Source organism: Leptopilina boulardi, unplaced genomic scaffold (assembly GCF_019393585.1).
Source record: "Leptopilina boulardi isolate dan_hultmark-lab unplaced genomic scaffold, ZJU_Lbou_2.1 LbouV2_137, whole genome shotgun sequence".
Taxonomy (NCBI): domain Eukaryota; kingdom Metazoa; phylum Arthropoda; class Insecta; order Hymenoptera; family Figitidae; genus Leptopilina; species Leptopilina boulardi.
In genome coordinates, this window is record NW_026137682.1 from 2925277 (window position 1) to 2937774 (window position 12498).

General features: G+C 26.7%; 2 protein-coding genes across 11 annotated transcripts in view; both read right to left on the reverse strand.

Moving 5' to 3' along the window:
• The window catches only part of LOC127291506 (whirlin), a 189293-nt gene extending 182798 nt beyond the window's left edge, over positions 1-6495 (reverse strand). For 6 of the 8 annotated variants that reach the window (XM_051320692.1, XM_051320690.1, XM_051320693.1 and 3 more), the window contains exons 1-2: positions 5189-6057; positions 4699-4857 (exon numbers count right to left, since the gene is read on the reverse strand). The gene's annotated coding sequence lies outside the window, so the exon portion shown is untranslated. The other 2 variants (XM_051320687.1, XM_051320689.1) reach the window with 2 other exon arrangements.
• Positions 6496-6640: 145 nt separating this feature from the next.
• LOC127291385 (ral guanine nucleotide dissociation stimulator) overlaps positions 6641-12498 on the reverse strand; it is a 57905-nt gene continuing 52047 nt past the window's right edge. For all 3 annotated transcript variants that reach the window (XM_051320483.1, XM_051320482.1, XM_051320481.1), the window contains 3 exons: positions 11721-12346; positions 11095-11409; positions 6641-10743 (listed from right to left, as the gene is read on the reverse strand). In XM_051320483.1, the coding sequence (XP_051176440.1) occupies positions 10096-10743; positions 11095-11409; positions 11721-12346 (1589 nt within the window). In that variant the 3' untranslated portion in view covers positions 6641-10095. The remainder of the gene's footprint in view (positions 10744-11094; positions 11410-11720; positions 12347-12498) is intronic.

Sequence of the window (12498 nt, forward strand, 5' to 3'; positions counted from 1 at the left end):
AGACCATCCGTGTCAAAAATTTCATCAACAGCGCGCACCACATTTTTTTTTAAACATATTTTTCAACATGTATTTTTAAATAAAAAAATTAATTGAAAAAAATCAAAAACATTTTTTTTTGCACTTCGAGAGTGTATTTATTATGTGCAATACCTCGCATATCAATATTTGTAATATAAACTTTAAAAAAATATATATGAAAATAGCCTTTTTTTATCCTGTCTAAAGTGGGTAGACCCCTTAATGCAAAGCAAATTTTTGTCAGTGTAACGTAATTTAATGTGGCAACAAATAATTCGCTGCCACAGCAAAATTTTTTCTATGCGCGTAAAGAAAATTTTATAGAATTTTGTTTTTTAATGAAGAAGTCTTTTTTTTGGGATGCATAAATTTCCCATAAAAATCAATGGTTAAAATTTTCATTCTAAAGAATTTTATTAGATATAATTATTTTTTAGACGAATTTTCATTTTTCAAATTAGCATATAACAGAATTTCTTATTTAATAAATTTTTACTAAACATAATTTTTTTGGTATCGAATTTTTATTTAACAAAATTTTTCTTTACCCAACTTTTTATTTAAAAGTATTTAAATTTAACTGAATTTTAATTTAGCAGAATTCGTATTCAATCGAGAATTTTATGTGATTCAATCCAGTGTGGCCACTGTAACATAAGAAAAAAATTCCCGGCTATTTCCCGGTTTTCCAGTACAGTATGGTTAGATATGATTCTGTACGGTACGGTTACGAACTGTACTGTATGGTTAGGTACGGTACGGTATGGTTAGGTACGGTATGATACTGTATGGTACGGAACTATTATGTTTAGAACTTATAATCTTCTTTGTGTGTACAAAGAAGTAAGGAAAATATTGCATTTTACAGGTATAAAGGTTGCAAAAAGTAACTTACTCCTTTTAACCTTTAAAAGCTTCTGGCGGGTAATCCAGCCCGAAAAGGGGGGTTGTGACCCAGAGAGCTTTTGCTTAGAACTTACAGGAAACTTGCAAGAAGCTTGCCATGCAAGATTGCAGTGCAAACATGTAGCAAGTTTGGTGCAAGCAACAAAATGTCCTCTTGTGGCAAGACAGTTAAGCAAGCTTGCAGCAAACTTGCAAAAAGCTTGCTGCAAGCTTGTATAATACCAAAAAAAATTTTTTTTTAAACAATTTGTTACTAGATATACATAAAGGGCACCCTGCTTTGAAGGTTAAAAAATTTATTGCGCAGCCGTAGGAGTTTCCGTTTACAACTGCGCATCGTATTAAGTTTTGCAAACTTGCAGTAAGCTTGCCACAAGAGGACATTTTGTTGCAAATTTGCTGCAAGTTTTTGTGCTGATTGGGATTTTTGGTATTTCAAATACTGATTTTAAATCTTTAAAAATGTAATAAAACTGTTTTATCCAACTTTATATAACGATCTCTAAAATATTTTCTACAAAAATAATACGTCCTTTTTACAAACAACATAAATTTGTAACAATGAAGTCATTAAATCTTAAATATAATCTCAAAACGAAAATTAATCAATTTTCTTCTGAAGTAATATCATCCTAAATTAAATTTTTTAATTCTGCATTAATTGTATCAATTTTCTTTCGTGTGTCTTCTTGTAACTTCTGTTTTTTTTATAGAAAGCTCTTTAATTTTTTGAGTTTGAATTTTTCGTTTATTTATTTGTTCTCTCTAAAACTAAATCAGTGAAATTTGACTGAGAATCAGTAAGTCTATTCTAGCGATTTTAATCAGTGAATTTTCACTGAAGATCAGTTAAAAATTATTGAAATATCAATTATTTTTCACTGATTGTCCCGTTAAAAAATAACTGAAATTTTCAATATGCGTGACAGAAAATTTCAGTAATTTTTTAATTTGACAATCAGTGAAAAATGACTGATATTTCAGTAAGTTTTAACTGATTTTCAGTGAAATTTCACTGATTCAGATTTAGAGAGTTCATTTTCTTGAGTTTTTATTTTGTTTTTATCTTTTAAAGCTTTAACATAACGTGAATGAGCGTCACGGACTAACTTGAAAATTGACTTGATTTGAAATTTTTTCAAATTTCTTTTCAACAAATTTAATAGAATATATTAGTTTTAATGCAAATTTAATTAAAATTCCTGGTTTTTATTAAAAATCCCGGCTATTTCCCGGCTTTTTCCCGGTATACAAAATTGCAGGCTAATTCACGATTCTCCCGATCGGTGGCCACCCTGGATTCGTATTTTTAAACGTCAGAATTTTCAATTCACCGAAACTTCATTTGTCTGAATTCTTATTCGCACGAATTCTTATTTAATAGAACTCTTAAAACGTCGAATTTCCATTTGCCCGAAATTGTAAATGGCCGAACAAACAATAATCGACATTTTGGCGCGATTTTTTAAAATTGACCGCAATTACACGGAAAAAAATTTTCTGGTAATTCTTTAACATCGATTTGAAGATTTTACATGTTCCTAAATCTGTTAATTCTACAGATATTTTCTGTAAGGATTTAACGCATGCGCAAAAACAATGCAGTGATTCGACTAAGGCTGAGTACGATTGAGTGCGAGAGGTTAAGGCGAATTTAGTGTTTTTATTATTATCATAGTGTCGGCAAGAAAGTTTAATTAAAAAGGAAACGTCTTAAGTATATAAACATTATTATAGAAATAAATTATTACAAATTTTTTATCGTAAAATTAACTGCAGTGATTAAGTGAGAAAAGTCGTTTGTTTCAATTTCTCGACATAAGAAAAAGTGGATTTATCATAAGTTTTGAAAACTTGCTCCTCATTTTTTTTGTTAGAAAATTATTGAAGGATGAATTTATTTACATAGAAGTTATACTAATTTATACAATAATGTTCCGCGAATTTAATGTATTCGGAGGAGAATATATAACCTATAAGAAATACTCTACCAAATATATATTATCCCCATATAGTATACATAATTTGGTCACTCAACAGTTTTTAAGAACTGTAGCTCAAACTTGTAGAATTAACAGATTTTAATGCCAATGATTCTACAAATTTCTCTATTTGGAGAAACATCAGTAGATGACGCAGGAGTTTCTGTAAATTCTACAGAAAATTTCTTTCCGTGTACGTTTTTTTTTTGATGATTTCTGCTTGGTTAATTTCAAAAATTGCTCTGAAATCTTTTTATTGATTATTTTTTCGGTTATTTACAATTTCGAAAAATGAAAATTCGACGTTTCAAAAATTCTATATTAAATAAGAATTTGTGCAAATAAAAAATTCAGTAAAATGAAGATTTGATGAATTGGAAATTCTGGAATTTAAAAATTTGAATCCTATAAAATTTTGCTAACTGATAATTTTGCAAAATTAAATTTCGGGTAAATTAGAATTCTTTTAAATAAAAAATTGGTTAAAGAGAAATGCCAGTAAAACCGAAATTCTGACAAACGAAAATTCGGTACCTAAAAAATCGATTAACTAAAAATTGGTTTAGAAATAAATTCTATAAAATGTTAATTCAAATAATAATAAATCATCTAAAAAATAATTATATTTAATAAAATTTTTTAAAAATTTGAATGTTCTCTGTTTCCTTTTGTTTTTACAGTATTTTTAGAAATGCACTTTTCTTCTACTAAAATTACAAGAATTTAAAAAGTTTTGTCTGACTAGAAATGGATTTTACTACTATTTTTATTTTATATAATCTATATTTCGACCAAAGTCGTTTCTGAATTATTAAAAAAATTATAATACTTTGCCTATGTTCCATTTTTGAAAATGAAGAATATGAAATGTAGGCAGCAAAAAAAAAGAAAAATTGTAATTTTTTTAGTCAGTAGAAAATAATTTTTGGAAAAAGTAGTTTTAAAAGTATAAAAAGAAAATTTTTGTCATTAGTTCAGAATAACTAAAATTTTTCAACTTTTTTCATTTTAATTCAATAAATATAAAAACTTTTTCTCTTAAAATTGACAGCTGATTTTTCAAATCTTATACAGTCATGTGAATATATCAAAAATAGGTATAAATAATATTTTCTATAATTTTTTAAAAGTTAAGTTAAACAACTGTTTTCATTATACAACTGCGAGAATAATATTTTTCAAGCGACCTAAACTTTTGCAAAAGTTCCGAATGTTTTAAATTTAATTATTAATAATTATAATTTTTGAAAATTATATTCAGATTATAATTTCTAATTAAAATTTTGTTATCTTATTTTAAAAATTCATATAATACATGAATTTTAAATTACTATTTTACTTTAAATTCCTAACAATAACGGAAGAAGCACTAAAGCGAGAATTATCCTCTATGAATATGTAAAAGTGCTCGTAAATCAATTTTAACCTATAAATAAACACCTCAAGAGTTCAACAACAACTTGCAATGATTGTTCTCTATATTTATATAACTACCATTAATTCTCTTCAGTTGTTTATCTTAAAAGTATTCTTTATAAATATTCATATATTTTCATTGCATCCGTTTTATTTCAACGATCCCTATCTTATAGACAAATTAAGATAAAACCAAAAGCAATAACTTTTTTCTCCATTTTTTAACAGGATCTCAAATCCTCTCGAATAATTATATGGGGATTTAATAAAATAAAAAAAAAAATCTTTGCAAATAAATAGTAAATAAATAAACATAACCTATTTTCCTTTAAATAAGATTCATTAAAAGTGAAAATATATTTATTTTGCTTACCTTATTATCCTTTTTTCTTTTCCTCTTCATCCTGTCTCTCTTGATTTCTGCCATTGATGATTGTACTTTTAGCGAATGACTCACATATCTCACATGAATCGGTTTGAAATTTAACTCCAGGATTTGACTGATGGAAATTTCTCCCCGTATTTTGATAACCTTTACAAGATTAACTTTTTGTTATGTGATGACATAATAAAATATATATTTAAAAAAAAAAAATTCAACAATTCAATCTCGTCTAAACTTGAAACTGGTAAAAGGAAACGTTTCAGAAAAAATCCAAAAAGTTTATTTGAAATATTTTTGACAATATTTTAATATTTTTTATAATAATTTAACTGAATTTCATCAATAAAATTAGAAAAATTTTCATAAATGAAAAGCCCGATTTTTGTTGATGAACAATAAATAATGTTAATCCGAAATTTTAGAGTAAACATAACCTATTTTCGTGTTGAGATTTAAAAAATATATAAAATTTATTTACCTCTCAGCCTTCTTATTCTTATCACTTTCGTTCCGTTTTTCATCTCCATTCTCTCAATCCGTTTTTCATTGTATTTTCATTATAGTCACATACAAACGTGTTTAAAAAAAAAAAACAAATTCGCAGGACAATCAACAAATTCGACACTCGACTTTTCTCTCATCCACATTTTGATGACGACGACCTCCATCCGATTATCTTAATGTCATAGAATAATGTTAAAATGCATAAACATAATAATGATAAAAACACATTGCATAGAATCGTTATTTTTTTTATAAACTTTGTTAAAAAATGTTTAATCAATTCTGACTGAATTTCAAGAAATAATTTTTATTCTTCACTAATCCCGATTCCAAAGTTGTCTTCTTCAGTTCAAGCAGGAGTACCAAATTATCAAATTAATAACAATCCCTACACTCTGTTTGTTTACTGACTTCCAAAGTTGGTACTCCTGACATATTCTTCATAATAAACAAATTCATGACCTTCGCGTCATTAAACTTTTACTAAATATTTAATTACTTTGAAATATTAATTTTATGACGAAAAACTGCAATTATTCATGTTTATAACGATCAACAAACTTAGGAAGGGGCGAGGATCGAAAAATGTAAATTTTATGTATTCGACACGAATAGGAACCAACTTCAAGTCGCAGAGCAACATGTTTCAATAAAATTGTAAAAATTAATTTTTAATAAATTTCAATTATTAATTTTATTTTTTAATAAGAAAAAAAATCCTTTACTAATAACTTGACAAAATTTTGTTCATAGAGTATAAAATTCGACTAATTCGAAATAAAAGAAAAATCATCCAATTTCATTGTTATGAGATTGAGACACTTTTTCTACACAAAATGACATTTTTTTCTTACCTTTTTCTCGTTTTTTCTTCTCTATGCAACATCTCTCTCGTTTTTTCATTGCGATAATCACTTTTTTTTACACATTTGCAAAACTTGTCAAGCTCTTCAGGCTCTTCAGTCACAGGACACGCAACTTTTCGCCGGCTGCGTTTCTTCCGCTTGCTTCAATGGCTTCAATGCGAATGCTTCCCCCTCCCAACGCTCCTTACATAACCTCAAAACTTTCTTTTGCGATACATTTTTCTCATGACTTCCTTTTTCATATATATTTTTTAAAGATTATATATATCATTATTTACCCCTACCCCTAAAAATTAATAAATATAATAATTTATATTATAAATGACAAATTTTCCACTTTCATTTCACACAATATTTCGGCGCGAAATTTGAATTTTTCAGTAAATATTAATTTTTGTATCTTGTTCCCATAAGATATTATAACAATATTAAAAAATAATTTTAGTAAATTACAAAGACACGTTATTTTAAAACATATGACGAAAGAAACGTGAGAAAAAATGTTAAATAATATTAAATAATAAATAAAAAATATAATACAAATTAAATTACTATTACAGTATGTTTTTTAAACAGTGTTATTAATATTTTTAATGTTAATTATATTAATGATAATAATAAGAATATATAAATTATAGTTTAGAAAAAAATAATAAAATCAAATTTTTTATAATTTAGAGTTTAAAATTTTTTTTAAATTATAAATTAAAAAAAAAGTTTACTCTATTTTGAAAAATTTGACTTTTTTACTGACCTCTCATAATATTTTCTCACTTTTTTTTATTTAATAAAATTTTTCCGAGCACTTAATGTATCTTTATAGCACACTATCTTAAACAGAAATAACCGCCTGCTTCATTTCGTTAACTGATATGGTTTAGTCATTAATGGCTCTCGTCCAGTGGATTCGATCTCGTTAGTATATAGATCCAGGACGTAAACCAGTGCACCTGAAGTGCTCTAGGTACACATATTCGATTCTAGCTCAACAGGTTCGCGTGCCGGAAGTGCTGCTGTTCCGGAAGTCCACTCATCAAGTGGGTATAGAGTCGTTACACCAACACAAACCAATTTGATAATCTCCGTTCGTTTAAACTTTAAGTCTTTTTGTTTTTTAATTAATCTCAATTGGCTTATAACCGCAATCCATGTGTGGAGAGAAAGATGCTTTTCAAACGTGAAAAAAAACATTTTTCTCCTATTTTCTAAATTTCAAATCACAGTTTTTTGCGTTTTTTTTTTAAAACACTCGACCAATATTTTAAAAATTTTTACAAACTAATTTAAATTTCCTAATTTACTGCAAAATTATATTTAAAAATATGGAAATTAATTTAAATTAAATTACTTCCTGAATTGAAAAAAAAATTTAATTTCAAATTAGAAAATTTAAATTTGACAAACGTTTGCATTTCTTTTTAATCAACATTATTATAAAATTGAAAACTAAAATCACAATAAAAAAATTCTTTCTACGAAAATAAACGACGAATATTACAATTAAAATTGAAAAATACAAGAAAATTCAAGGATATGAAATAAAGACAAATTCTTGGTCACTTGATTGATCTTGTTAAATGGAAAAAAAAGTTGTGTACATACTGAGTAAATTAGTGAGATACAATGATTGATGAAGGTAAGTACAAAATTGCCTAAGACTAACACTTTTTCTCTGAATCCAGACTTTTCCGAGTTGAATAGACCGAAGCAAAAATAATTATTCTCTTACATTTTTCTTTCGCTCTGATCTTGATAATTTCATAGTCTGGTTGTATAATACACTTTGGATAATAATCTGAGTCCAAGAAAAATTGGTCTCGATTAAAAATGGTATATATATATAAATTGACTCTCGGTATCTAAACTCGCTAAACGGTGCCCAGAGGCATATAATATGTATATGGTTTTTTTTTCAAACTTCTACGTAAAGCCGATCAGGTATTTGAGTATTCTTTCTCGTATGAGATTCTATCACGCGGCCAAAAAGAGCGATTTCAGTATCACAGAAAATTTTTTTTTTTTTCTTATCTTTTTCGCCGGATAAATGGAGCGTTATATTACAACGAAAATAGAACTTATTAACAAAAAATTGGTGTGACACTCGAGAAAACTGATCAGAAGAGATAAACAAAAATAAATAAAAATACTTGAAACATACCTAAATAAATTACAAATATATATTATGATAAATAGAAGTAATATAAATGAAAAGTATTAATAATAAGAAAAACAAAAATTTAAAGAATAAAAAATTCAAATAAAATAAATAATAAATAAAAATATAATAAACATAAAAACAAATAGAAATTTTAAGAAACAAAAAACAACTTAAAATATAACAAAAAATTTCAAACAAAAAATAAATTGATTGATAATAATAAAATTTTCTTTTATAAAAATAAAGAAAAATAAAAAAAAAATTTTGCATGTGTGATTTGATAAAGCATTCGATTTAGTTTTGACGAGACACAATCAGAATATAATCTTTTTCCTTCAGTTTTCTCAATCAACACACGCCCTATATGGATGATTCATATTTACAAGTTTTCGATCCTGCGCGCAAAAATTTTTTTGATAAAATTTACAGAAAGATCAATAACAGATAATACGTTTTATTATTAAAAAAGTTTAGTAAATCAATTGATTTGTAAATTTTACTAAGCTTCTGATAAATATAACAAACACATACTAAACACCATAATTTTGAGTTAAAGAATATTATTCTTTAAATACTTTTATCAATTTTCCAAAATTTCAAATTTTGTAAAAACTAATAAAAAAAAAAAATGTTTAATCATTGAAATTCTTGTAGTAGTTAAAATATAATTCACATAATAAAAGTAATAATAAATAAATAATTTAGTACTAAATTAATTAGTTATTACATTATTATTACGAAATTAATTAATTTGCATTGTATTTACAAATTATATAATAATTAATTTTAATTGATATTTCAATGAGTAAAAGTATTTACTAATCTTTCTGTAAATTTTAAAAATCTTTTTTTTTTGCATTATAATAAAAATAATATTCTATGTTAATTGCGCAATATAAATATTCTCTCATATACACAATTGTTCATGTGAATTAATTAATATAACTAAAACAAATCATTGATATTATAATTACAATCGTTGAATTCTATATCATTCTATTTTCACAATCATTCTTTGATTCATTTCTCACACACAGAGCACAGATGTCTTTAAAGTTGATAAATTTTAGATCCAAGAATTTCAGAAAGTTTCAAGTTCTAATGAACGAAATATTCAAGTTTAAGAATTTTGAAAATTTACAAATTTTAAACATCAAAGTAAAAATACAATGAAATTTAAAAAAATGAAAAAATCCAATTCAAGAGAACTTGAAAAAAAATTTTCAACTAAAATTAGAAGAATTCAAAAAGAACTTTAAAAAATTTCATTCTAGAAACTTCGGAAACTTCATTTTTGAAACTTTAAAAAGTTGATGTATAAAAACTTCGAAAAGTTCAATTATACAAATTTTGAAAAATCCAAGTCATAAAACTGGAAATACTCGTAAAGTTCTATTTAAAACTTGAAATAGTTCGAGTCAAAAAAACTCCAAAAAAAAAGTTCAAGTCTAAATTTTGAAAAAAAAAAATTGATCGAGACTTGATTGCACTAAAAAAATATAAATATACAAGAAAATTCGATTTGTTATATATATAACACTAGATCGTAAAACGCGTTTCGATTTACAAATATAACAACTACATCGTCAATACTAATATCGATATGTCATGATATGGAAAAAAGTCGACGAATCACCTTTAATCTATTTAAAGATTTGATTCGTAAAAGGCATCAAAAATGTTTGGCAAAATGTGCGTTTTTCTTCTATTAAAAACTGAAAATCAGTTCAAAAACAAAAGAAAAAGAGTTTCATAATTTATATACGATATTTTGAAAATTTGGTACAGTCTCTCGTTGAGTTAATGCGCATTGCCTAATTTTTTTCATATATAAATGCAATAATACTCAACTTATTATTATCGTTTGTGACAATTCGTTTTACTTTTAGGACTGTCCGTGGTCCCGTCATTAACATCACGTCTCGATCGTAAGATAAAATTTAAATTGTGAGCCGTATTAACAGCATAATAAACATTTGCCGATGTTGGTAGTACCATATCGCGATCTGGTAATACTTGTGCCAATGTATATTGATCCGGATTGCCCTCAATGCCCAATTTTAGCATTGCATTGCGAATAACTTGTGGAGTTCTCTCATTGTTTGAAAGCATTATTGATTTATAAAGAACAACACCGTCTGTCTCGACATTGTCACTCTCCATTGTTACTTTAATAATATAAAAATCTGGTGAACTTTTATGCGAATGACTGGGACTTGGTAGTCCAGGATGACTGGGACTACCACCACCATTTGTTGTAACTCCAATTTGAGGCGCTAAACGTGAATTCTGACCCGATGATGCTCCACCACCTGAGCTAAGAGACACGTCCAACGATGGAAGAGAAGAACTGGAAGACGAGCTGGACATTTGTGACGGCGATGTTCTTCGATCCAATGAATTGTGCGGTGAACTCGGCAAGGAATCAAGATCACAATAGAACTGAGAACTACTCGAACTCGAGGTTGATGCTATCGAATCATTTTTCCGATGACCTTGATGATTCTAAAAAAAAATTAAACGAAACAATTAAAGAAAAATGAATTAAAATTCAGTTAACTATAAATAATAGTAAATAAAAATTCAAAGAACATTAATAATAATATAACACAAAAAATTCCAGACACTAAAATATTTTTTAATCTGATATTTTACAAATTTCTCTGTTAATAAACAATTTTGTTCATTTTTATTATTTTCTTAATTTATAAAACAAATAATTCAAATAAATTTCATCTAATTTAAATGAAAATTAATTTTCAAAAGAATTTTTTGCCTGTTTTTCAACTCAAATCAACAATTTAAATGAAATTTGTTTAATATAATATTAAAAAAAATCTGAAAATTGGAACAAACCTGTTTCTTTTTTACTCGATTATTTAAAGTTGTTCCTGGCGGTGGAACTTCAATTTGACAACTAAGTTTGTACGCTTCTCGATCGTCAAGCACAACAATAGAATGAAACCATTTATCGAAAATTGGATCTGTATTAAAATTATATGCATTCGCTGCTCCTTGAAGAAGTCTTATTCTCGCCAGCACTTCAAATTCCTTTCTTCTTTTATCGAAATTTATAAGTCCACCCGCTATCGTATCAGGAATCGCTGTATCTATCATTGTTAAATCAGTCAAAAATGTTCCTAAATAAGGTATCGTGCCATAACTAATATTCTGAAAAAGAAAAATTATTTTATGAAAACATGAAAAAAAAATGTTTCTTTCTTATAATACCTAATTTTATAATTATTTTTTTTTTAAATATTTGATATTTAAATAAAAATTTGGTTAAAAGTAAATTAGATTAATTAATAAATAAAATAAAGATTAAAAATAAATTTTCATGATTTCAATAAAATTTTCTTGATATTTCCATGACTCTAGGAATTAAAATAAAATTCCTGTGTAAAAATTCGGTTTACTGTTAATTTTATAAAAGTTTGATCTCTACTGGAAATTCGAAAAAATTAAATTAAATGACTTACTCCTGCGTGAGTATTTTGTTTTTGAAATATCTTTTGTAAATGCCTGTCGCTTCTGCCAGCAGTATCAGCGAATTTGGCTGTTCCTTCCTTAATGAGTAATTCTCGTTGTGTCCATGCATTATTTTCCTCTGAGAATATCCTCTCGAGTTCTCGGAATACCTCATGTTTTTCACGTGGCATACATTGCCAACATTTTTCCAACCTATAAACAGGATTACTCTGAAGTCCCGAGACAATGGCTTTGAGACTACTGAAATTTTTTACAACTCTCAATTCCTGAGCAATGTCAATCCATGTTTCAAGTATTCTTGCTCGCTCATGTGGTTTCAATGTTAAGTCTTGTAGAATTGTCGCAATTACACGTAATGAGACTGCATTAAATTGATTGACAGTTGCCAAAACAGTTGCAGCATCATGACTTCGCGAACGATCACGTCTCGACCACACTGCACCCAAACATTGATGTGCTATAAGTTTTTTAAACACCTCGGCATCCATTCGCGTCAATTGCTCAGCGAAATGTCGATGGGGCACCTCAGGAAAAATGTAGGTCGGCCAATGATCGCTTATCACATCTGTCGTTCCATGTGAGGTCAAACGACTGTTGTCGTATGGTTGACACGAGTCTAAAAAGATAAATAAATTTAATTTATAATTTTTTTTTTTTTTTACAATTTTTCGAAAAGAATATTTTTTAGAATAAAACTAATTTAATTATAAACTTTTTTAAAAATACTATGTATATAGTATTCCGTAACTTTTTTGCTAAAGATTATAT